The sequence below is a fragment of the Cucumis sativus genome, chromosome 7, assembly GCF_000004075.3.
Source record: "Cucumis sativus cultivar 9930 chromosome 7, Cucumber_9930_V3, whole genome shotgun sequence".
Taxonomy (NCBI): domain Eukaryota; kingdom Viridiplantae; phylum Streptophyta; class Magnoliopsida; order Cucurbitales; family Cucurbitaceae; genus Cucumis; species Cucumis sativus.
The window spans coordinates 359,237-385,415 of NC_026661.2; the positions used below are offsets into that span (position 1 = coordinate 359,237).

Consider the following 26,179-nt stretch of genomic DNA (forward strand, 5'->3'; position numbering starts at 1 on the left):
ATCTATCTGAGATTCACAATTAGTGTTTGTCAAGCATAATCGGAGTCCACGGTAGTTAAGGGCAAAGTTGTAAATTTTGCCACAATAGTATTTTTGCAATTATCTCCATCTTCTTTTTTTAGGTCTCAAAACCGCAAAGAGAAGAGAGTGAGAAAAAAGATAGGCAACCAAATAACACATCTAGAGACCGAAAGTGAGATTTTATGTCAATCAAGTGAGAGGAACGTTGAGGTTTTCATCTAATGAGTGAAGTCGACGTGGGTAAACTCCAATTGGAGTGAGTTTTTTTTATACAATTTTCTACCAAATTATGGAGGAAGGGTTTAATCATAGTTATAAAAAAAAAAAGACATACTCTTACTAAATAATAATCATGGTCATCTACCTAAAAACTAATTTTCTATGAGTTTCCTTACACTCAAATATTGTATAGTCATGTGAGTTGTCCTCTGAAATTGGTTGATGTACACATAAAAAGCCAGCTCGAACAATCATAAATTACAATAGACGCTAGTAGATCAAATAAAAATCTATCATTGATAAAATTGAAGTTTTGTTATATTATATAAATATTTAAAACATTTTTGTCATTGATAATAACTTTTCAATGTTAGTTTGTCAAGGTGTGTAATAACTTATTCAAACTTACATCTCTATTTTGCAACAATCTAAAAAAAATGATAAAAATATGTAGACTCATCTAACTTTGAAAGAAAATTTTAAAATTTTTGAAACAATACCTCAATCACATTTATAATGATAATTGATATCTTATGAACTATTTAACCATGTAACCTTGAAAAATAAAACAATCACATTAAATTAACTGCCTCATCCTCCATTCCCATTACTGCTGCAAACAAATAATTTCCCAACCAGAAACCCTAATTAAATGGTAGCTTAAAATTGTTTGATTCTTTAAAAAAACAAAAGTGAAATATATTATAATACATCATTCAACCACATGGAATAACATAATTTTGATCATATGTTCGAAGCATAACTCATTTAGTTTCTTTTGAGTAGTATATCCAAACGACCATGCTGTTGCAGCTTTATCATCTCAAGAAAATACTACTTGATCAAGAAAGATGTTTTTCCACTCATTTCCCTTCATTCTTAATGAGGCGGGGAGTAATTAGGTTGGGTTGTAATCTGTATGTTATTGGCTAAAAAAAGAATATCACATGTAGTAAATGAGGCATATGTTTGAATCTTGTTCCACATTTGAAATGTAATACTCTTGAATGAGAAAAAAACTATCACTACATTAAATACCTGCAGTCAAAAACTATATTAGCTCGTGATTAATTAAACCAACAGATAACATATTGTTACATAAAGTTAGAGAGGATGGGAAGTGAAAGCACATAATATACAAGAGTGATCCATTCCAGTGATACCTAGATGCCAAGCAATGGATGCCTTTTCCCATTGGCTTCATCTGATCTGAAGTAATCAATGACTTGGAAACTGCAAAACAAGTTCCCTATCATCATCTTCAAGCTCATCATATTCTCTTAATGTTATCCCCACGGATCTCTACAAATCCTTCACTTGCAAGCGTTGATACTGTGTTTCTAAGCTGTATTACCATAACAAGCATAATTACCGGCGTTATTAAGTGACAATTTGCAGTTAACCAAAATTGCATTTTTCTAGAAATTTGGGAGGGGTTGAAGAGATAAAGAGAGGTACTATACGTTGTTGAGATGGACTTCATTTTCAGGATTCTTCTTCTTCAGCTCATCCAACAACTACAGAAGAATTGGAAGATTTAGAACTTAAAAAGAATTGGGAAGATTTAGAACTTAAAATCAACTTAACGAGTAAAGTTTATGCACACAGTAAGAGTTAGGAGAGGACCTCTGACAAGCGCATGGAGGGTCCTCCAAGCTGCATTTTCTCCATAATAATGTTGCGAGTTGCAGATAATAAACTCTCCCTTCGTAACCTTTCGCTGCTCGATACTCCCGTGGTGATCAAATCCATGTCAATAGTTCCTGAAAGTTCGTTGCAAAGAAGCAACATTGAAGTTGGGATATGGAAATGAAACTATGAAGAATTTATGAGAAATTTAGAGGCATCCTCGAACAGCTACCTGTAGAATGATCTGTTGCAGATTGTTGCATCGCAACTTCTAGAAGCCGGAATGATTCGAGAACGTCACCCTTTTCAACCTGAATGCATTAGAACTAGCAGCTTGTTATATTGACTATGATATGATCCACTATAATGAAAAAGAAAAAAGTGGCTTCACTAACCCATTCTGAGAAACGTATTCGAGCAAGGGCTTCGCTTAGACGTATTAAACTCTCAATCTGTCTGGGGGTTGCTGTAATGACCTGTCAATACAATAACAAATTACAATCAGACACAGAAAAGTATAAATCTCTCTCCCTCTCTCCCCATCACTACAACATGAGTTGTAATTTAAAAAATGCTAGACCAAAAACAAATATAGAGAAGACAGGGAACAAGGTACACAATCAGATTTTCTAGCACTGGAATGTATTTGAATAAATGTACCTTTTTACTACTGCCTGGAAAGTTTCCTCTTCTCCTCAGCTCAACATAGCCTCTAGTCAACTCTTCAGCTGCCTCGTCTGACAATTTTGGGTGAATGTTTTTCCGAGCATAGCTGACATATGAAGTCAAAGTATGAAGGTCCAAGAAATCCTGCTCAATGCCCTGCAAATTGAGGAGTGCAACTGAATGATGAACAAGACAGTAGAAGTAGCCTAACTATGACCGGGATTGCAAGTTACTCAAACCTCAGGGTTGTCAAAGTGCAGTGCGACAATATGCTTAGCTAGGCGCCTATCTGTTTGCTCATCAGCTTTATCCAAAATTAGATAAATCAAGTCAAACCTGAGAAGTCAATAATAACAAAATAATTTCAGTCTTTTGATGCACCTAAAGTCCAAATTAGATGGATGATAAAATTAATTTTCAACATTACAAGGTTACACAAGTGCCAATTTCCATAACATCGTTAGTTCATGGTGCCAAACTGAATAAATATTTGCAGCAACAGCTCAGCAGGTACTCAATATAGACGCAAGTATACAATGTTTTAAAAATATTCTGGTTAATAAATCGGTAAAATCTTCTAACCTTGATAACAAAGTAGGAGGAAGGTGTATGTTATCAATTACAGATAAGCGAGGATTATAACGTGAACCACTTGGATTTGCACAAGCTAATACTGAAGTCCTGGCATTAAGAGAAGCAATAATCCCAGCCTTCGCTATTGAAACAGTTTGTTGCTCCATCACCTAGAAAGTACAAGCATCAGAGCTCAAGCCATAAAAAAGAATGCAATTAGATTGGGAAAATAGACGGCTGATGGAACAGAGAAGATAGGAATTTTTTTCACAAATACAATAACAGTGTCTTATATAGATGCTGTCCGAAAGCAGTAAAATGCTGCTCTTCATTTTATATGACATGTTCTTCACAAGGAAAAAAAGTGAGAAAATAAGCTATGATACAAGCCCCAAAGCCTAGAAGCCTTTAGTATATTCCCATTTCCTGCCAAATTATACAAAAACATGAATAAATCTATTTCAAAGTAAAACTCAAAGGCACACTAACCTCGTGCAACATGCTCCTTGCATTTTCAGACATTTTATCAAATTCATCAATGCAGCAAATGCCTCTGTCACTCAAAACCAAGGCTCCACTCTCCAGTACCTAAAAGGTAATTCGAAGTTTATAAGTTATCCATTGTTCAAAATAGTTGGATATCAAGAAAATTAGACTTCAAATGCAGTACAATCGTACTGTTTCGCCTGTTTCAGGATCTTTGGAGACGTAAGCTGTCAAACCAACAGCAGAGCTACCCCTTCCACTGGTGTAAATGCCACGGGGAGATAGTTTATGTATATATTGGAGAAGCTGAGACTTGCTGGTTCCAGGATCACCAACGAGAAGTATGTTAATATCTCCACGAAAGCTTGCACCGGATGCCAATTTCAAAGCATTCCCACCAAAGAGCTGCACGATGAAAAATCAATGCTCAGAAAGAGACGGGAAAAGGTAGAATTAAAAAATGTGGAAATACCTGGCAAAGAAGGCCCTTCTTTACATCATCAAGCTCCCAAATATTAGGAGCCAAAGACCTGGTCAGTCTGTCATATATATCAGGCTTTTTAGAGAGTTCTTTCAACTCTTCCACCTGCATTTCAATCAAGAATGTTTAAGTGTAAAAGACAAGAATGACCCAGAAATATTGGGCCCAAAGACGATGAGAAATCCATACCTTCTCTTCATCAAATGACAGATCATCCACATTACTACTCAACCGGTTCTCAGCTTCAGTCAGATCTGCCACCATTCTTGACTTATCGGTCTTCTTTATATGAAGACAGTCAATATAAGTCTGCAATAAAAGAAACAAGGATGGTGACGCTAAGACTACAGGATAACTAAAAAAGCCACTTCAATATTTGAATAATGAATGTATACCTTGAACAATGATTTTACAGTTCTCTGGGTTGGCCCAACTCTCACACTCATGGCCCTGTAAATCCCAGTGACCTAACAAAAGAAACCACAATGATAAGGCTATAAAAATCAATATTATACAAATCCACATCATTATTAAATTGGTGCTACCTCAACTCTGTCACCAGGCTTTCCAGTATCAACCAGCTTGTCATGCATTAACAAGCTTACGGTATGAGGCGTCCCTCCTTCAGGTATCTCATCAGGAGTCTCCTGAAGCCGCACAATCTGCTTATCGGCAAACCTACATTAAGGGCATAAGATAGTCTTACTTAGTATTAAGTAAATTAAAACATGTCCTTTCACTACTTCTGTCGATGCCACCATTTACATGTTTCATATAAAAACTTGATAAATTAACATAGAATGAGAAACCACACATAGAAATTCCATCACCAAATAAGTGACCAATTTCTTAGAGGTCAGTAGAAATTCTATGCAGAGTTGCTCCTGACGGCAGTGAAACAAAGTAAACCTATATTGTCAGCAGGTTTACAGAGCCTTCGATGTGCCGATGCATTAACTTTTAATTATCAAGGTTAACATAGAAGAGCTCTTGGAGCATAATGTTATTACTAAGACGACAAACGCAAATGATTATAAAACATGACATTTATATCGACTTGTTAGATTACAAGGAATTAGCAAGCAAATATTTGGATTAAATGTACAGCTTAGATTACATAGTCACGTCGCACAGTCTTCTAGTAATATATAATTGGATAGATCATAGTACAGGCGCTACAGATTAAAATAGCATCAAACTTGGAGGGGGATTACCTGCATCGATTATGAACCAATGTCATGGAATTCCTTGCTTGGCACTCTTCCTTCAAGCATATAGTGGGCTCAGTTATTTGTCCTAATTAGTTCACAGACTCCATCGTCAGCACAGACAATAAACTTCATTTGCACAAGCATACGAGGCCAATATTCAAACAGAAAATAACTACTCCATTAACGCACCTCTTTCAATAGATACCGGATCAGTGTAGTATCCGCATACCAGACATCTAAATATTGCCTCCCTGATCTCGGGAATTATTGAACTACACCGTATAATCATCCCCTTCAGTGACACCATCCTCTCAATGTCTAACAAAATAACCAATTGTTCTTAGTCTTCAGTTTTAGAGAGGACTGGAGACAACTAAGAAGAACTAAACAAATCAAATCGAAAGTTGGAAACAATAAAGCATTACCAGATGGGTTCAGATTTCTCATTGAAGTAGAAGTTCTGAGATTGAATATCCGAGTTTGAATGTGCTTTTCAAACAATGGGTTGATTTGGGGTACCATTTCCATCAGAACAATATCAAATATTGCCAGAACCTCAAGAGGGTACCTCACCATCTTCGTATATAAATCCGCATCGTAATTGAACAAATCCTGCGCGTCCACATCAAGCGAATCCCCTTCATTTTCAAGAACCCTCTTGATTACCTCCGCGTATTTTCCCTCAGTATGAAAATCCCCCTCGGACTGCGACGCCTGACGATCGCGGAAATGCCTCAAAAACCGTATGATAGCTCCCTTTACATCATCAACACTTATGTTCGTCCCCCATACAAAGGTCGGATGATCCTCATCCATGTCATCGCCGTCGCCAGGTTCCGTCGATGGCGGAATATCATCCGTCGAAGAAGGTGTAGCAGCCACCGGAGGCACGTCACTACCAGACGCCCCCCGCCCCCCGCCTCGCCGGCGAGAGCGCGGCTCCTTAGCAGTCGGGGTGGTTTCCGACGAGACCAATCGGGGTCGTTGACGCGGCGGCGTAGCCATTTCCGAAGGAGTAGATGACCGGCGACGGCTTCGACGGCGATAACCGTCGCCAGAGGAAGAGACGGTGTTTCCGATGGGACTAGAGAATGAATCATCAGGCGAGGAAGGACCTACAGAAATGAAGAAGAGAAATAAAGAAATGAAACATCGATTGGTATCGAATTAGAGTAGGTAGATGAGTATTAAGAAAGATACGAACCTGTATTGAAGTTAACTGGAGAAGAATCGGAGGCCATTGTTGGTGAACAGTGAAGAAGAGAAATTCGGCGGTGAGTGTTTCTTAGCAACTATAGAAGGAAGATAGGTATCATCTGTTCAAAGGCAAAGCTGAGGGATTTAGCGGGAAGATATGCCTTATTTCCCGCCAAAATTGAGAGGGCCATTCGAAGACAGAATGGGCCTATTGGGCTTCACAATTCTTACGCCCATATTACATTAATTATTTAAAGAAAATTCCTAAATTTACTTTAAAAATTCACAAATATTTGAAATATAATTTATTATCTTCATTAGGATTTTGTATATTTTCAAGACAATTATACCTTCATCATAATTATTAATTATATATAATTTTTTAAATTCACTTTAAATTATTTGCTTATTTACGTTATATAATTTATAACTTGTACAATTTTATGAAAATAATTTGGAAATAATTTATTAATTAAATATCAAATAAAATCTCTTATAATATGAAAATAATTTATTAATTAAATATAACAGTAAATAATTTAGTATAAAGTTGGAATCTAATATTTTTTTTGGCGGGATGACCAAAATTACAGTATATTTCGATGATTTTTTTTAATGAATCTAACAATTATGTTAGTTATAGTGTATCTGAAATAATAATTAATGAATATATGTGTTATAAAGAATTGTACAATAATTTTAAATACATGTTATGCAGTTTTATTGATATGAACAATATTGATATATACATTTGCCTATGTCTTAAAGAATAATATGGCTATAATGAATGATAACGATGTTAAATGTGTTTATCGTATAACAACATCAAATGTTGCGCAACATATTGCGTTTATTGTTCATTTTGTTGGCCTTTTAGTGATTTCTTTTAGTTCATCATCTTCAAGTTCATTTCAAATTGATGTCATTTTTTTAATAACATAGATATATCTAAGATAAATTACAACTTTGCACTAAAAATTCACGACATGTTTTCAACCAAATTTTTGTTGAAACAATCCGTACAAGTCATTGCTATTAGAGACAAATTTCAATACGTTATAGTGAAATAAAACAATGAAGTATTGATTTTGCCGTGCGTAATTGAAGATTGCAAATGACCATTGCATGCTTCTTGTTTGTTTTTAGAATGATAGAACATTATGGGTTCTTACTCGATTTGATTGTGAACATATATGTTCAGTAAATGTTCCATTAACAAATGAACAAGTAAATGTAGACCTTATTATTACAAATATACTACAAAAAAAAAAAAAAACAAACAAATGAACGCGTTCTTTCCATTAATACAAATACTAGATAATATATCATATGTGTTTATGTTAACATAAATAACATTCCTATAACGTCGTCAAATTTACGCAATTTACTAACGACATATATTACACATACTCATCATGAAGTTGCATCATCTATGTTACTATAAACAATTTATCAAAAACATTTAGTTCTAAAATACACACCGTATTATTACATATATCATGAAACACAACATTACTCATCATAAACATTTATGTCTAAAATGTACATCTTATTATTCCAAATATTTCTTGTAGTATAGTCATATTGGATGGATCGAATATATCATTATTTTGATAAGCATGCTTCTACATTTTTCCATTTTCTCTCTCTAAAGAAGCTTGATATATGTCAACTAAGTGTTTTGATGTATGACAAACACGTGACCAATGTCTAGTCATTTCACATTGGTAGCATATTTCTTCATCATTTTTTTTTGTGTGGAATTTTTCTTTCTTGATCATCATTTCGTATGGTTATTTTGAAATTTGGATTATAAGAATGACCACCACATAAATAATAATTATTTCTTCATCTTCCACGGTCTCTACCTCAATTATGACCATGAATACGACCTCGTCTACGATTGAAATTCACAACATTAATGGTGTTGTTTCAGTTGGTCAAGAGATGTGATTTTTAATCAACAACTTGCTATTTTGTTCAACGACAAGAAAACATGAGACGAGTTCATAATATTTAATAAAATCTTTATCTCAATATTGTTGTTGTAAGAGCATATTCAAGATATAAAAAGTACAAAATGTTTTTTTCCAACCTATCCATATCACAATTTTTTTCTCTACATAACAACTTAAAATTTTAAATTGATTTTGAAGAATTCATAATTAACTAGTTGCTGATTTAAAATCTTGTAACCTCAAATGAATCTAATCATAATGATCTTGACAAAATTAATAACCAGCTTAAGAAAGATAACTAATTATTTAATCATAACAAGCTAAGCTTGAAAAAGATAACTAATTATGAAATGATCATACATTTCTTTTAATTTATTCCATAACGTACGATCATCTTTTCACATGAAATGATTATATATTTCTTTTAATTTATTCCATAATGTAGGATGATCTTTCACCGGTAAATATTTAAAGATAATGAAGAAAAATCATGGTTTTCGCTCTTTGGACTAATAGTTGCACTTCCTTTTCTAATTGTATTTTCGAGAATCATAGCATCTAGATGCATTTCAGCGAAGAACACATCATGAGCTTATGATTTTTTTTATTTCAAAATTGTTTTATACACGTCAAATATTCTGTGATTTGTTATATTTTTAAATTTTGTAGAAATATTTTTAAAGTGAAATGAAATTAATAATAATAATAATAAAAAACAATCAGAACTCGAAAACTGTGTTAAAAAGGAAACCATCTCTCTTTATGGCTATCGTTTTTATTAGCATGCTTTTTTACCATTTCTATAAATAGTTTGATATTTTTCTTTAAAAAATTCTCTATATACACATATGAGCACGCCAATTGTATTTGACAACTAACTTATTAAAAACAAATTAAAAGTATATTGAAAGATAAACCAAAACATTTACAAAAACATAGCAAAATTGAATTTCAAATGTGTATAATAATAATGATAGAATCTAAGGAAAGTCTATATCAATCTTTGAAGGGATATGAAATTTTACTACATTTATAAATATAAATTACAACTTTGTGTAGATTAGTAGGAAAGTTGTGAATATTTTTGTGTCACGGGTATCGTCCAAACCAATGTATTACATTGTGGGACTCTCAACGTAGAGAAAGCAAATGGAAGGATGTATCCAACATTAATGTAGAAGTCGGGGGATCCACATAATGACACAAAAATGGAAAACTATACATCCCATATTTCGACAATGGAAGCTATGGTTTAATTACTTATTATCACTAAGAGAAGTCTTACTTTTTTCGTGAAAATATGGGACCCCATCCATTAAAACCAATTACTTCAACTATAAACATTAAAGAAATGGAGTTTATTTATGATCTACAATAGCATTTTACTACGTTCTAAGTTTTTGTGAAGGTTCTTATATGAGAAGGAAATAAGACATCTGTACCAAGAACAATGACGCCTCATCAGTTTTGATCACACACTTGGCTTCCATTTAACATACTTAGAGAAATGATATGAAATCATTATCAACTGTTCAGATGGTATGGCCCAGATTCCAGATTTTTGTGACAAATTACATGAACCACAAAAGATGAATTTAGAGTGTAGCAAACAAAACAACAAAACAGCTAATCCAACAAAGAATATAGCAATTAGCATAACAATTCTCGTGGAGGACATAACTTAGGAGTTAGGAGAATAGACAGCTGATTGATTAATTTCACAGAGATGAAATTTGAGTTAATGTGTTCTTCATTAATCCAAGCCTTGTAAATCAACAGAAATCCATCCTGGCAAATTGGATTTACAGGGACTATTACTAGTACTGCTGCTACTTACAACAAACGAAACTACTAGTTTTTAGGGTTTAATTATTACATCTATTTAGTATTTACTTCTACGCCAAATTGGAATTAGAGTCGTTTACCTTCTTAAGGCAAGCGGAGTTCTTGAATCTGTTCTTGTTCTAATAACTGTGTTTCAAACCGAGTCCATGTTTACCGCGGACACATCCTGGCTTGGTGAACAAAAACGGAGATCTCTTCGAATTATACATCTTCGTAAAACCTCTTTTCCCCAATTTCCTCATCCTCTGCCGTCCGAGTTTATCACTAACAGACCACGGAACGAGTTCGTCATCCAAATCGAACTCATCCTCATCATCATCCACTTCATCTTCCTCCTCCGCATCGTTATAACCATACGCAAAACCGTCTTCCGCTTGATTGTGAAGGAAATAAGCATCTTCCAAAGAACAGTCGATTCGATCCTCCACAAGCGAAATCGGCACAGCGAGAACGGGAGAAATCATCTCTCGAAGATCTTGTGAAACATTATCGTCAACGCTGCAATTTCCCCCTTGTTCTTCGCCTCCATTTCCGCCCATTTCCGAATCCGCATCAAAAGCATCGAGCAACTCCCAGTTGGAAAGACGTTCGATGTCTTCAACGAATTCATATTCGAAGTCATCATAGAAAACGAATTCCATAGAAGAAGAAGAAGAGGATGATGATCCAGAAATGGCCTCCATGATGGGTCCGATTGGTGAAATTGATTCGAGAGGAGAAATTGTAGGTTGTTGTTTTGGTTTTCCAGTTGTTCTTCTCTTTTCCTTTTTCCACAAGAATTGCAATGACATTACATATAAAAAGGGTAGAATTTATGAGGTGTCAAAACGCGGTCACGTGACTGACGTGCATTGACCAATGATAGAAAGCCACGTATGCCGAATTTGTTACCTTTTGTGGTGTGCAACTAAGCTTGTGTGCCAATCTTCCGTGCGGACCACGCTTGGTTTGCTCATTAGTCTCTTTTCCCCAATTTCCTTCCCCTTGGGGGTTTTAAGCACTTTTGGAGGAATTTTCCTGTGGTACAGTAATTGCATCAAAATTTTAAAAAAATTGTCTAAATATTCATGAAAATATATTATAAGACCTTATTTACATAAATGTTAAATTACGGCTTCTTTAGAAACCATTAGTTATTCACATTAATTTATATTTCTTTATTCGAGTGAATTTTTTAAATTAATCTACCCTTAATAATTACCAATCAAACTCAACTTAATGATAATAATTATACAAAAAAACTCATACCCAACATCCTTTAAATTAACATTTTATATGTTTTTGATGTCTTATACACTCAATGATATTAACGTTTTTTTATAACATATGGGATGGGACAATCAAATTTATAACTTAAAGGTTGATAGAATTGTGTTTTTTATTTTATTCTAATTTATAATTTTAAATAGGAAAATATAATTAATAGTAATAATCCAAAGAAGTATAAATCAAAATTAAATGATTTTTAGTTATCTGATATTGAATTTAAGGGAAGCAAGATAAGACTAACAAAGTACCATTCAAGAAGAAATTTGATTTATTAATCATCCAAATCTCCCGTTTAAATTACATGACAATTTTGCCAAAGTTTTAATAACTCTTTAGTCATTAAATTAGAACATAGCACTAATTTATCTCAAAATCTTAATTTATCCAAAACCCATGGTTAAACAAAAATTTATTTAGTTTTAAACCTTGGTCAACCAAGTGATGAATTAATAACACCATGTTTCTAAAATCTTTCCAATACTCCTTTGTACTTCTCTCAAAAAAATTATGCTTCTTATTCCCCAACCATCCTCTTTCATGTTGGAGGTTAACCTATTCTACATGAATCTGAACTCTTATTAGAGGACACAACTATCTTACAATGTGGCTTATAGTTTGGAGTCATATTTACTAGTTAGCGACATCCTAGCGGCCTCATCTAATCATTTTAATTTTCCTCTTGGGTGATTCTCATTTCTCTCCTGGGTTAATGAGTTCATTGGAGGTAACAAGGATTTTCACTACCTTTGCTTTTGTATAACAATACACACTAAAGATGCAACAAATAATTAAGTGATGATGTGTTTTGGAATATTTATAACAGCATCATGAAATGATTTTTACTGTAATACTACAAACTTTTCCTTGAGTAATAATGTTAAAAAGAATCACAAACGGCATTGTTTGGGGTTATCATGTGAAATTTAGTAGACCGGTTTATCTGCAAAGAGGGAACTGATAGCAAAAGAAGGTTTCATACAATACAAAAGTGCTGCTACCTGATAATATCTAGAGGGATGAGATGAGAAGTTACATCAAAAGATAGATATAACAAATATAGAAATGTTACATTTTCCCTCATATCAAAAACCCCAATTTCAGCAAGGACATAATCATGTTTACGAAACAATTTCTAATAATTGAAACGTAAACACCTGCATACAAAATAATCTATTTGAAAAGGTCTATGAACAACTTAACAAAGAATAGCGAAAGTCAAAATTCATGAATTTCTGAATATCGTATATAATAACTAAACAGAGGTTGAAAAGAAACAGATTTAGGCCAAAGGAGATAGTAGAGACCGGACCTTGCATTAGAAGTTGACTCTTTTACGCTTCATAGCTTTCTAGTTCACTGTTCTTGCAGTATATCGGTTGACGAATGAAATACCTCTGGTTGCAAGGGCGAGTTCAAGCAATGGCTGTAAACACTTACGGTCTATCAAATCATCGAATCTGGGAAGGAGAGCAGAGTAGTCCAGAAGCATCTGCCCCAACAGCAGCGAGATCACAAACAGTACAAAGCTGACCTTCCTGGCTGGGTACGAACCGGGCACTGCAGTACGGGCACGAAACATCTTTCTGTCCTCGATAAATTGGCACATGTGTAGCCCCACAGATCACAAAGGGGTTTCTAAAATCATAGTTGAGTTTGGCAGCATCTGTCATATTCCTCTCAGCAGCCTGCAGCACTTGCCTGGCTGCCTTTGCTTGGTTCTCAACAACGGGATTGGTTTCAAGCAGACGCCTGGCAAAGTTACCAGCTGTAGCGAGGTTCTTAGCCTTGAAGCAAACAGTCATTGCATTCTGCAAGGCAAGTCTTAAATGAGGTAGCTGCAGATTGCAGTGAGTAAAATAGGCTGCAAGTTCCTGTTGACGAATTGGATTGTCCTTAACTTCTCTCCTCTTGAGCTCCATCTGCAAACCTAATATATACTCTTTGACTATAATAATCAACTCCTTCACCTCGTCAACTTCTCTCTTTGATTCCACTACTATCAATGGTATTGTATGAATAATGCTAAGGAAGAGTTTCAGAGCTTCAGTGAATTTCCCAGAGGTTGTGGCCTTGTAACCAGCTTTCAGCTTCTCTTCCAACTGAGAGAAATTGAATATGAGTGCAGGGGGTCCTCTTACATTTGGGCTTGCAGACTCGTTCCATCCTCGTTCAACTGCCAGAGTTATCACTGGAGCAGATGAAAATGCACGAAGATGGGAGTGGCTGCCACCATGAAGATCAAGAAACATTGATTTCAAGGGAGCAAAATTCTTTATTCCAAGTTGTCTGTTCAGCAACCGCATAGCAGTATCAAAATTGCCCGCGGCAGCATGCTCGGCAGCAAGAGACGACCTCTGAATCCAAATTTGGCTAACAGGCATGCCAGGAGTTGGAGCCACAAAAAATGAACGTGCACTGACGGAAGCTTTAGGAGTTTCTGCTTCAGGTGGAAGCTCCAAGTCTTCAAGGTCCCAGCCACCATCTTCTTCATTTTCTTCCGCCACTTCACCATCTTCTAGAATTGCTGTAACATCCCCATTTGGCAAACCATCAACTTCAACCATGTCCAGCTCCTCGCCCCAATCACCATCAGCAGCCTCTTCTTCTTCGTCAGCCACACCCCTGCCAACATTATCTAACCCACCTTCAAATATGCCTTTCATGACTCTCAGAAGAGGCCAATCGCCGCCGCACATAACAGGGGAAGGAGGCATCAGGAGAGATGGTACTTTCCCCTCTGGCAAAGCTGGAACATCGTCTCCTAATTCAGCTGCAAGACGTTCAGCAACATCATGCAGTCCGTGAACTGAAGCTGTAATGTAAGCAAGGGGCAAGTGACCAACATTCTCCAGTATCTTAACACGCTCCCGAACATCACCCAGATATAAGGCATTGTGAAATTGACCCATCACGTCATTTTTAACTTCAGCAATTTTGAGCATCTTAGACAGCTTGTCAACGTTACCAGTTATGAGATACAGAAAAGACAACCTCTCAAAGTTTTTTGTCCTCTGATAGGCATATTCCACAATTCCTGCATTGCCTTGACGAAGCGCCTCAACACCCAATTTGTACCAGTGGTCTTTCTCGTCAAGAGCAGTTGCCGATGCAACTGCAATTTGAATGCTCCCACTCTCAAGAGCCAAATTAAACCGAGTTCTCTCATCTTTCACAAAATGAAGAGCTACTTCAGGGAAACCCTTCTGTTGCAAATAACTGATCATTGCTTGCCCACAAAGCTGAGAGTTTTTAATCATGCTCATGACATGGTCAAATTTCTTCTTAAGAAGGGACAGCTTGAACATATACTCTGTTGCATCAATGACTATGGTTTTGGTTTTCCCATCCCGATCCAAACAGAAGATAGTATTCGCAGAAACCTTTGTGATGTATATTGGGACATCAAGAGTTCTGATTATCCCACTATCTCCATTAGGCAGACAATATTTAATGTGATTTAACGTCGTGTAAATGAAAACACCATTATCGTCCCATGCACCACTTTTAACTCGGATTGTCTCATGAAGTGTGCACTGATGCACAAGCTTCTTGCTAGCAATGATAATGACATGTTTGCTGAGCAAAGCAACAGTTTCCATATCATTGGACCAGACAACATACTTTATAAACGGGGTTTGTAAGTCACCAAGAACAACTCTTTGCTGGAGATCAAATAAAACAACTCTGTCCTCAGATCTGCATAACAAGTTACCTGTTCCTGCATAGAATATTGCGTCTGCAGCAATAGGGAGGACACTCTTTTTAACAACTTCATTCTTGATATTCTTGATCATAACTTGCATGTTACTTTTATCTAACACAGCAAACCTATTACGAGCAACAAAGACAGCTGATCCTCCAACGCCTCTCTTTGCATCTTGTACGCTATCACCTCTACCAATGCTTTCCTTGGGTATGGTATATAATTCATATGACCCACCTTCCAGATCCGAGCAAATAAGAATTGCATTTTCTGTAGGACTATACGATATTGTCCTGGGGCTCTGATTCAAGCTAATGGATCCAGGACGTCGAATTGGAATTACTTGAGTATCCTTTTGAGTTGAAAACTCATAAAACCGCAAAAATCGATCCTTAGTATACAAGAGAGAATCTCCACTAATAACAAAAGCTGGCCGTTCTCTCTCCAACTTAAAGACAATCATGCCACTGTCATGACCAGCAGCCAAGAGGTTCATCTCGGGATGAGCAGCAAGAATCCAGAATCGGTCATGCTCACGACGAAATGTCTGGACACCAGTTCTTTTTGTGACATCCCACACACGGATGCTCTTGTCCTCTGAATTGGATATGATCAAATCCTGTTTAGCATGGAACATAACACTTGAAACATTATTCATGTGACCTCTCAATGTGTCCACTTCCCAAGCTTTTGTGTCTGGAAAAAATAAACATTCAACATTGAAAAATTTTAGCATCAAAGTTACAGCACAAAAAAAGAAGAAGAGACTTTATTCAATCTCCTCCTTAATGTAATACGTTTAGTTTTGCATAAGAATACCATGAAAAGAAATGAAATCTTAAATAGACAGATACAGTTAAGAGCTAACAGGAAGGACCATGTACGAAAGCTAAATTTTTAAGTAGTTACCATTCATTCGCCACAACTTTACTTGCCGGTCATCGGCTCCGGAGACAATCAAGGGCAGAGTTGGATGGAAAGAAGCCCAGTTGACACCACGGTCATGACCTTCCAATACATATTTGACCACAGCATCAACACCTCCAAAAAGATCTGTATTCATCTGACTTAACCGCAAAATGTCATCTGCAGGGGATACTGTCTTCTTTCTCAAGGCACCTATGTCCCAAACACGAACAGTCTGATCTAGGGAGGCAGACACAACAAGGTCATCCTTAGGGTGGAATGAAGCACACATAACATAATGATTGTGGCCGGTCAACACAGAAATGCAAGTACGAGACTGCCAGTTCCATATTCGAATAGTTTGGTCATCACTGGCACTCACAATCCATGGATATTCATGGTGAAATTGCACGGTGCGGATATAATCAAGGTGCCCAAGAAGAGTAAACAAACATCGGTGTGTCTTATAGTTCCAAACCTTAATTTTGTAATCATCCCCTGAAAAAGAGAACCTTTTCAACTTAAAAAAAAATTCAATTCGTGCAAAAAGAAATATAACTATTTGCGTAATTCTAGTTACCATACTGAGAAATGCCACTATATATTCAAACTAAAGGCATAAAGAAAAACAGAATGAAACAATTCAGCCATCCTCTACGACATTGACACCGGTGTTTTCAAAGTGCAAGGCGCACTCTATGGCATCAAACTTTTTAATCGCCTGAAGTTGAGAGGCGACAAAAAGGTATCAGCTGATTGAACCGAGGCGCAGTTAATTAAATAATAAATAATAATAATAATATAAATAAAAAATACACAAGATTAGAAAGAAATACTCAAATAATCTTGAGGAAAAAAATATTTGAAAAAAGATACAGAAATAAAATTGATTTGTTTCTAATTGACTCTTTTTCTTCTTCAGTTCTCCTTCTTCCTTTAACACTACCTTTACAAACTTTGATGCTTCCTTTTAATCCTATTGGATAAGAATTTTATTTTCCTAAAAAAAAGAGCAATTGAGCAGGGTGAGGGCACTAAAAGGCGCAAAAGATGAGCACTTTACTAGAGGTGCTTGCCTTGGGTACTTGCAAAGCATTTTAAGGCCTTGCCTCTCGCCTCAGGCGAGCGCCCAGCTGCGCCTTAACAACACTGATTGACACTTTACAAAATTTCACAAATACTTAACCATACCACTTCTACAACTCCAAAACAAAAACAAAGTCTTCTGTAACTCGGAGGCTACACACACACCATTATCCAGTGATTTTTTTAATAAGAAATTATCCAGTAAAAATTTCAACATCTCATTTGTCTCTCACCACAACACAGTAAGATACACAATTGTATAGGAAATATTGCCATATATTTTTTCCCTAAAATATCATTGCTATTATATACACTGCTCATAGCAGAGAATGAGGTTTTGTTTGAAAGAAGGCAGTTGAACTTAGATCTCTTAACTCTGACACGGGATAGTCTTTAATTGGCTAACACTAATCTAACATTGACAAATTCAGACCTTGAAATTGATTGTGAGCTTAAATTCTTTTGCATCTGCAAACATTAGATTGAGATTCACAATTTTTTATTTTTTATTTTGGTACCACTGAACACATTACTAATCCCCTAAAAGGAGAAGACCGGGATCTACCAAAATGCAATGCAATAACCGACCAAATGGAACACGACCAAACAACATTAAAACTAAACGACATTAGACTAGATCCAGGTTTAAATTTAGATATTTTTTTGTTTTCAAGAGACAGTGTAATCAAATGAGATTCATTATATTATCTAATGCAGAAGAGAACTTGAGATATTCTGTTCAAAAATACAAAAAATGTGTACCTCCTGAAACAAACAACGGCTGAGATTTATGAAAATGGACACCCCGAACAGGCCCATCATGTTCGTCAAATCTATCAATAAGAGTGCCCATTCGGTAGTCCCATAGCTGGATCACACCACTGTGAAGACTCGCCAGGATCCATGGCCTCTTAGTATGAAAACTCAACCCCTTCACTCTATTACTCTTCGTCTCAAACTTCGTCAGCATCTTGTCCGATCACAGAGTGCTAAACCTCTCTACAAAAACAAATTGCCTCAAACCCATAAAAAAGACAGAACTATAAATACAAAACGTCTCACCTACCAGAAGGGACCAAATCAAACCTCCCCATATCCTTAAACAAAATTCTTAACAATTAAGTAACAGTGGATACAAATTACACTACCAAAACATAACAACCTTGGAGATTAAGAAAAAAAGAAAAATCCCAAGTCGAGAGGTCCAGCATTTCCCCGTAAATTCAAGATCAATTGATAGAAAAATCCAAACAAAGAACAAGGGGATGAAGGATCTAAGAGCAACAAAAGAGGAAACAGAGAACAGAAATCTGTACATTGAGAGAGAGTGCGTTACCTCAGATCTGAAGAGTATGAAGGGGGATCAAGCAAAGTGAAAATTGAAGGCGATCAACGGAAGAACATATTACAGAAACGAAATGAAATAGAGAGAAAGAGAGAGAGGTAGATCGAAAGGAGAAAGGAGATGAGAAAGTAAGAAGAAAAGGGTGAAAGGATTTTGTTTTTGATCTCTCCAAGTAAAATCATAGAAGAAGAGGAAGTGATAGGACACAAAATTTGCTAATTTCGGAGGGCTTCCAACCCAATTCCTTTATTTTCAAGGGATCAAAAATAAAATTGAAAAGATCTACCCATAATTCTAATTACAACTTTAAACTTGTTTTTGTTATCGTAAAAATTTAATTCTCAAACTTATATCGTTCTTAAAATTAGTTTATTAGACTCGAATAATAAAAATGAATTCTCGAAACTTAGAAGCTTATACAACTTTTTATAATTTTATAAATAATAAGTATGAGAAAGTTCGACTTTAATATTTGTATAAGTGTGAGGTTTCAATTCTCTTTACTCAGAGTTTAGTAGACTATAATTGAAATTATCATCATATTTTTATGGTAGTTTTTATAAATTATCTTTCTAAAAAAAATGTAGATGATAAAATCAATCTCGACAATAATAAAAAATAGAAAAAATCAATTTATACTTTTGATTTTTGAGTTTGTAAGAATTTAAATTTTAAACTAATAATTGTATCAATTTAAACCTTAAACATTCAAAATTGAATTAATTTAAAGCACAACTAAAACCTGTATCAATTTAAACCATAAACTTTTACATGTATCGATTTTAACGTAGAATGTACACAATAGTATTAATTTATAGCGATAACATGTAATTTGTTCTTTCATTTATCACTCTGCACGATCTACCTTTGTAATCGTCAGATATGAGGTAACGAACCTAAACTTTCTTTCAATGCAATATTTTTTTTTTCTTTTGGTAAATGTGTTCATGTGTCAATTAAATTTTCAAAATTATTAAATGTGGTAAGGTAGGTTTTCATGTTTATCAAAAATTTCCATTCAACAAACCAAAAATAAATCACAAACTTTCAAACTTTGTTTTAACACAGAAAATTTGATACGGTTTTATCGTTGTTTTCATGTATAACAAAATGATTGATTTATTTATAAATATAGCGAAAATATATATATAAACATTTTTATGTTTACTTCAAACAAATGTATGTTGGGTGTTACTATTGTTTTGCCTTATGGTATGGCTTCAATGGAAAGCAAAGCCTTAACTAAAAAAAGGTGGTTTAACAAATAATTTGTCTATATTACTTTTCTTTTTTTGTGGAGGTTGAATCAAATAAGCTTTGGTTCCTTAAGAATTCAAATCAATATTGTAAATCACTTTTGTTGTATTTAAAGTTAGTGTTAAAGACATTCTTTTTAATAATTGCAAAACCAAATTTAATTGAATATAAAACTGTCATTGAGTTAATAAAAGAGAATTTGCACAAAAACAAAAATCTTTAATAAAAATAAGTTCGTGTCACCTTTGTTTAGTATATTGCAAATATAGCAAAAGTTATTAGTAATATTGGACAAAAAAACTGCATTTATTTTTGTAAATACCAAAGTTATCTCCTTTCCTTCCTCCTAACCTTGTTGGATAAAAAATAAAATGTCTCACCGATGTGCTTGAACGCTTCGTTGGAATCAAAATAGGGATTCTTATCTGGATGCAATGGTAGAGCGAGTTTATTGTGTTGATGTGAGCAAATGACTCCACTTGAAGAATATAGTACTAGTTGTTTGGAGGGTCAGCGACGACTCGAAGAATCTGAAAGGAAGTGAGGATTTCAATGGCGCCATCAAGGTTTGGATTGAGGCAATGGGCTCATTTGGAGTACTTAAGAGCAGACTTGAGATTGAGATCAATCTCTAAACCTCTTCTCTACTAATTCTCTGGGATGGAGTACTTGAGAGCATACTTGAGATTGAGATCGATCTCTAAACCTCTTCTCTATTAATTCTCTCAGACGTCGAGCTTCTGATTTCTCCTTGGTTACTCCGTTCATATTGATAGAGCGGCGATGATGGTGGTGGAGAAGAGATTTCTTGATCGAATTTTGCTCCCTTTAGAATACAAACCAGGAAAAAGATAATCAAATATCACATGGAGCTCTGATCCACTTTGTTGGATTTGAAAATTTCATGACAAATAGAAGGTAATTGTATGATAATTAGAAGTTAATCAATTTAAATGATTACTTGAAAAGGCTAACTAGTTTTTTTTTTTTTTAAAAAAATAGATTTAACAATAAGTAATTGAAAATTTTGTGAATACTTCGTCTTTTTTAAATCATTTTACTTCATGTTTTTTCTTTAAAATGAGAAATACTTGACATTTTTTAAACAAAAATGTCAAGTGTATAAAAGTTGCAAGTGTCAAGTAAATCAAATTTTGTAGTAGCGAATCAAATGACAATAAAAAAAAAAAGTAATCAAATGATTACTTCCCATTGTCATTTTTCACCGTGGCAATATGACAATCGACAATGCTATGTAGATTAAAAAAATGAGGAATAGTCAGAAACTACATAGTAATTAACAAAAAAAAAAAAAAAATGCAAGGTAATCAAAATAACAATCCTAATGTAAAAAAAAAATCTTTAGCAATTGACAAAAAAAAGAAAGGTAATCGTATAATAATATGACGGTAATAAGAAACTATTTAATAATTGACAAAAGATGGAAGATAATGAAATGATTATCGATAAACTATTTAGTAATTATACAAAATAAAAATATGGTCAGTAGATAGTAAATAATATCATATTAAATTAAATAACAATGAAATGGTAAATCGGTATCATTAACAATCAGATAACAACATACATGAAATATCAATTTGACAATAATAAGACAACAATCAAATAAAAATTGATCATTGATAATTAGTGGTCATAAGATGATAATCAAATATACAGTTACACACTTTTAACTATGAAAGCATTTTGGTCATTACAAAATTTCAATTGAGTTGGGCTTCGTAATTTGTCATTCTTCCAAAATTTAAAATGTTAGATCACGAACTCAATTTTCATTTTATATTTGGTCATTTGGCCAATGGTAAAAAATAATTAATTAATTTGTTGATTATTTATAATAAAAATATCTAATAGAAACATATTTAATTTCATAATTACTTTAATTTTGACCCGAAAAATGAAGTGATTTTAACTCTTCCAAAATTAGAAGGGTTTTTACGAAATTTTAAATAAATATTTAATATTTATATTTTGTTTTGGAAGATTCTATTTTTTAAAATACTATAAAAGAAAAACTTTAAAACTTATACGAAATATGTTTAATAATACCTAACAACAAAAATCAGATTTTTTTATGTTTGAGAGATGAAGGGTCAAAATATAGCTTAATTAATTAACAAATTAATTATTAACTATAAATACATTATTTACAATTAATAAAAATTTAATCTAATATTCTTACCATTAGTATTTGATGCTATATTAACTAAATTTTATGACAAATTATCATTATTAATTATCAACATTCTAATTAATTTTGGGACGTTGTTAGGAATAGCCAAACAAAAAAACTGAAACTATTTACAAAATTGAGTGAATTTTAAAATTTTCCAATAATAGATATTTCGTGTTTATCAGGGATAGAATATGAATTTTTACCCATATATATTTGATTCAGGTTAAAAGATTATTTTCAAAATTCACCATAAACTAAACATTCAATCTTTATGCCATTCAATCTTTATGATTCTTTTTTTAATTTGTATTTCAATTTGGGAAGAAAATGCTTCAAAATAATGTGTTACCATAAACTTAACATATACATTAATTTTTTTTCTTTTTTTTGTAAAGATAAGCAATCAAAATCTTAGATGTTTGACATTTTAAAATTATCGTGTTTGTTTTTCATCAATATTTTTGCATAAAACAAAAAAAGAACAAAAATGTAAAACGGGATATCCTTAACTCGAAAATCTAAAACTCTTGTTTGTGGTTATGAAATATGTGTTTTTGGATCATATATTATTTATTATAAATAAAATTATGCAATAGAACAAAATATTTATATTTTATGTACAAATAAAGTGTAATAAATTTTGTTTGTTCTAGAGTGTAAATAGTTTGTCAATTGTTCTATTTCTTTTAGAAAAAACCCTAAAATTATTGATAATTTTCATTTAATGATATTATTAAGTTGGTGAAATTTATTTTTGATGTATATAATTATTTTGACGTAATTTACTTTTAAATTTTAAAAATTTTAGTATAACTAATGTTGTAATAATTGTGTATTTTGAAAAAAAAAAAATAATAATTACTATGTAACGTCCCAGACATAAGAGTCAAACCAGAATTTAAAATTTGGCAACATCAATCTTATATGTTGTAAGGAAGTTGCACCTCATTAGTATAAAGTTACTAACTTTTAACTCTTTTAAAACTTTATTAACCTTACTGATCTCTCTCATCCATACGTGATACCGATTTATTCATGTCCTCATTCTAAATTCAAAATATTAGATAAAATGGTGAGATGTTAGTAATCAGCTCGTAATATGTCTTAATTATTAGATGAGTTCATTTTAATCCATTTAAAGAGATTTTTTATCTAATACATTTAAAACATCATTAGATATTATACATCTACTTCACACAATTATAAAAAATGGTTCAGACGAAAATAACAAAAAAAATAATAAGACCCATGTAACTAATTTTTTCATATTCAGAGTGTCATGGTCTATTTTTATTTCTAAATATTTAGTTGTGATTGGCGTTTTAAATCATATCATATCATTCTTCAACATGCAACTACGTCAAATTTCAAGCAACACCATCATGCAATACAATCTTCTAATTCCAAAATTTTAACGAAGAGGAGTGGAACTATAGACATATAAAAATAGGAAAGAAAAAAAAAAAAACTAAAAGGAGAAAAATAAACCATTATAATAAACAATAGTAGGGGTGAATATGTTACAAATTTTTTGGATTTCAAAACCTTTCAAATTCATCCTCGATTTTGCTTAAATGAATAATTAATTTTTATAATTATTTTAAATAATTAATTAATTTAAGCACAATTCTTAAAATTAATTATAAGAAATGAATATGTAATTTAAGTCTTTTAGATACGTAGCTCTTCACATTCTTTTCAACTCAACTAATTATTAAAATAGAAATGACATCATTTATAAATTTAGAAATGTAAAAAGTAAACAACGTCTAATTCTTATGTTTTTCTTTTTTTTTTTTCAAGAATAGAAAAAAAAAACTATTTAACCTTTAAAAAAACAAAATTCATGTTTAAATACTCTTGTAATATAATATACAATAAAGCCTACATGAGTTAAATACTGTTATTAGAAATTATTTATAAATTTTTCAATCACAAAAACTTCTCACCCCATTGTTAATTGTGAGAAGAAGGCAAGTTAGAGTATATTGATGTTACAAATTTTCCATAACAGCAACCAATATCTTAAATATTTCCTTATTTAAATTTACAAAATCATCATAAACATAATTCCAATTCAATTCAATATATGTTGGTACTCTACCTTAGCCAATTCACTTAAACCTGTGTAAATATATTATATATAGTTCATTCATATACACTATATATATAACAACAACAACAACAATTTTTGAGGAGTTGGGAAGCTGAGAAGAACCCTAGTATTCTAATATTCCTCTAACATCCATACATTTCAACTCCTTTGCTTCAATCACGTAACTTAATTTCTCACTTTGTTCATCCAAAATAAGACCCTCTTTTTAATTTTTTTCCAAAAATTCAATTAAATTAGCTAACCAATAACACTCGATATAATAAGAAGAAGAAGAAGAAGGAAGAAGATTACCGAGTTGTTTTCTGTGCCTGTATAGAGAGGCTTCTTCAACAGTGAATTTAGAAACGAACAGAAGGAGGAAGCAGATGATGTACTAATAATAATCTCTTTGTAATTCACCGGCACAAAATTCAGCTTCAACAAAAAATCTGAATCAGCCGCCGATCTGAACACTGACGAAACTCCAGCCAATCTACAAACATCTTTCAACGACGTAAAGGCCAAAATCCAACCAACACAATCCGCCGGTAGTTCATTCATTATCAATCATCACTCGTTAATAAGTGATCATGCATTATTCGAGATTTTAAAAAGTCCAAATCTTTAATTTTGGTGCATAAATCACGGTTGGCAGTTAGCAAAAGAATTAGTAACGAACAACACACTAGCTAAAATCTGTTCTTTTTGTTTTTATTTTTAGGTTATCAGTTGCAGTTAGTTTAGATTTTTGAAAAAATAAAACTGTGTTGAGTAGAGGTGGGTATATATGTATATATGTTTTGTATTACGTACGCAATTCCTTATCGAAAAAATTAATAGGAAAAAATGCAACCGGGGCGGCCTGCATGGAAGATTGAAATGGCCGTTGATATGAGCAATTGGAGTGATGTTATTGTCCGTTTCACCACTTGCGCCATTATCACTCCAAGAGATCATTCACGTGCAGCAACAACCAGTAGTTAGCCCTACAGATTTTAATCATGGAATAATAATGGACCAGGGAAATACTATTGGAGCTCTATCGTCCACTAGCACTACTACTCATCCTCCAACCAAACAACAACAGGATCAAGAAGAAGAAAAGTATTGGGAGGCCGATGTGATCACGAAAAGGAAGATGAATGAATTGGCGAAATATTTAGTTGAGACGAACATTGAGTTTGTGATGCATGTGGTTAAAGATAGTGAGGTGAAGGAGAGATTAGCTGTGGAGATTAACAACTTCCTTGTGTTAAGATTTCATGGGGCATGGCTCAAATATCAAGTGTTGCGCTTTTCTACTCTCTCCATTGTCCTTCTTACGGCTGCCAGGTGGTTCTCCTCAGTCCTCACCCTCAAGGAACAATCACATTATTTTGAACTTTATATATTTATATATTCATAATTTTATGTTTTATATTATATATATTGCAACAATTTTTCATCCCTTAGTCAGAACTTTATCAGTACCACCTTCTTCTCTGTTATCTGCTTGTGTTTAATCAATGGATATCACTTTCAATAATAATAATTTATGACAATAGAATGTTAAAAAAATGTTAAATTTATGACAATAGATGTAAAGATCGTGAAAAATGCATCAAATCAAGTGGTTATACTCATAAAATGAGTTAGTATATTGATGGAGATACGAAAAACAACTAAAAAGCTTATAACTTAGAAAATTTATAACATTCTTTGATCCACATAGATTGATGCAACAACATTTATAGATCATTACTTATCTAAGTACTTCAACACTAACTAGTAGTCTTAGTAGATTGATACAACAATATCTCACAAATACAACAACATTCCACAAATACAAATCTAAAAAAGTACGCACTAATTCATTACAATCCATTAGTCCACTCCTACAAAATCAAATATATAAGTCTAATTCAATCACAAACTAACTCTAAATTATTAAAGCAACACTTTTCAACCAAAACTTAACTCCAATAACATTCACCAACAACATTCATCCATAAAACGAATCCTAAAATTACTAGACATAACAAAACATACATATTAT

At 33.3% G+C, this 26,179-nt stretch overlaps 3 protein-coding genes across 3 annotated transcripts; all 3 read right to left on the bottom strand.

Annotated features, from left to right (window-relative positions):
* Positions 1 to 1,138: 1,138 nt before the first annotated feature.
* Positions 1,139 to 6,623, bottom strand: LOC101211850 (DNA replication licensing factor MCM4). The gene is made up of 18 exons (XM_004148483.3): positions 6,491 to 6,623; positions 5,712 to 6,401; positions 5,476 to 5,604; positions 5,290 to 5,371; positions 4,621 to 4,753; positions 4,471 to 4,542; positions 4,265 to 4,384; positions 4,067 to 4,180; positions 3,787 to 3,999; positions 3,598 to 3,696; positions 3,118 to 3,278; positions 2,775 to 2,871; positions 2,530 to 2,691; positions 2,265 to 2,345; positions 2,102 to 2,180; positions 1,867 to 2,003; positions 1,704 to 1,757; positions 1,139 to 1,585 (listed from the first exon to the last, which is right to left on the bottom strand). The coding sequence occupies exons 1-18, from the start codon at positions 6,525 to 6,527 to the stop codon at positions 1,511 to 1,513; spliced, it is 2,535 nt and encodes an 844-aa protein (XP_004148531.1). The 5' UTR covers positions 6,528 to 6,623; the 3' UTR covers positions 1,139 to 1,510.
* A 3,468-nt stretch (positions 6,624 to 10,091) lies between these two features.
* LOC101212092 lies at positions 10,092 to 11,080 on the bottom strand. The gene has a single exon (XM_011660247.2). The coding sequence runs from the start codon at positions 11,075 to 11,077 to the stop codon at positions 10,406 to 10,408; it is 672 nt and encodes a 223-aa protein (XP_011658549.2). The 5' UTR covers positions 11,078 to 11,080; the 3' UTR covers positions 10,092 to 10,405.
* A 1,414-nt stretch (positions 11,081 to 12,494) lies between these two features.
* LOC101212337 (coatomer subunit alpha-1) lies at positions 12,495 to 18,784 on the bottom strand. Its single transcript, XM_004148485.3, has 4 exons — positions 18,587 to 18,784; positions 18,013 to 18,249; positions 16,168 to 16,662; positions 12,495 to 15,954 (listed from the first exon to the last, which is right to left on the bottom strand). The coding sequence occupies exons 2-4, from the start codon at positions 18,218 to 18,220 to the stop codon at positions 13,004 to 13,006; spliced, it is 3,654 nt and encodes a 1,217-aa protein (XP_004148533.1). The 5' UTR covers positions 18,221 to 18,249; positions 18,587 to 18,784; the 3' UTR covers positions 12,495 to 13,003.
* Positions 18,785 to 26,179: the final 7,395 nt, after the last annotated feature.

What these genes read in the sequence shown, in the direction of transcription:
- LOC101211850 (XM_004148483.3), bottom strand. Translation starts at nt 6,527, where the DNA reads ATGGCCTCCGATTCTTCTCCAGTTAACTTCAATACAG. An exon ending in TCCGGTATCTATTGAAAGAG is followed by an intron (nt 5,372 to 5,475) that starts GTGCGTTAATGG and finishes TGAACTAATTAG; the next exon opens with GACAAATAACTGAGCCCACT. An exon ending in CCTCCATGCGCTTGTCAGAG is followed by an intron (nt 1,758 to 1,866) that starts GTCCTCTCCTAA and finishes ATTCTTCTGTAG; the next exon opens with TTGTTGGATGAGCTGAAGAA.
- LOC101212092 (XM_011660247.2), bottom strand. Translation starts at nt 11,077, where the DNA reads ATGTCATTGCAATTCTTGTGGAAAAAGGAAAAGAGAAGAACAACTGGA.
- LOC101212337 (XM_004148485.3), bottom strand. Translation starts at nt 18,220, where the DNA reads ATGCTGACGAAGTTTGAGACGAAGAGTAATAGAGTGAAGGGGTTGAGT. An exon ending in GCCGTTGTTTGTTTCAGGAG is followed by an intron (nt 16,663 to 18,012) that starts GTACACATTTTT and finishes TCTCTTTTTCAG; the next exon opens with GGGATGATTACAAAATTAAG. An exon ending in AAAGTTGTGGCGAATGAATG is followed by an intron (nt 15,955 to 16,167) that starts GTAACTACTTAA and finishes TATTTTTTCCAG; the next exon opens with ACACAAAAGCTTGGGAAGTG.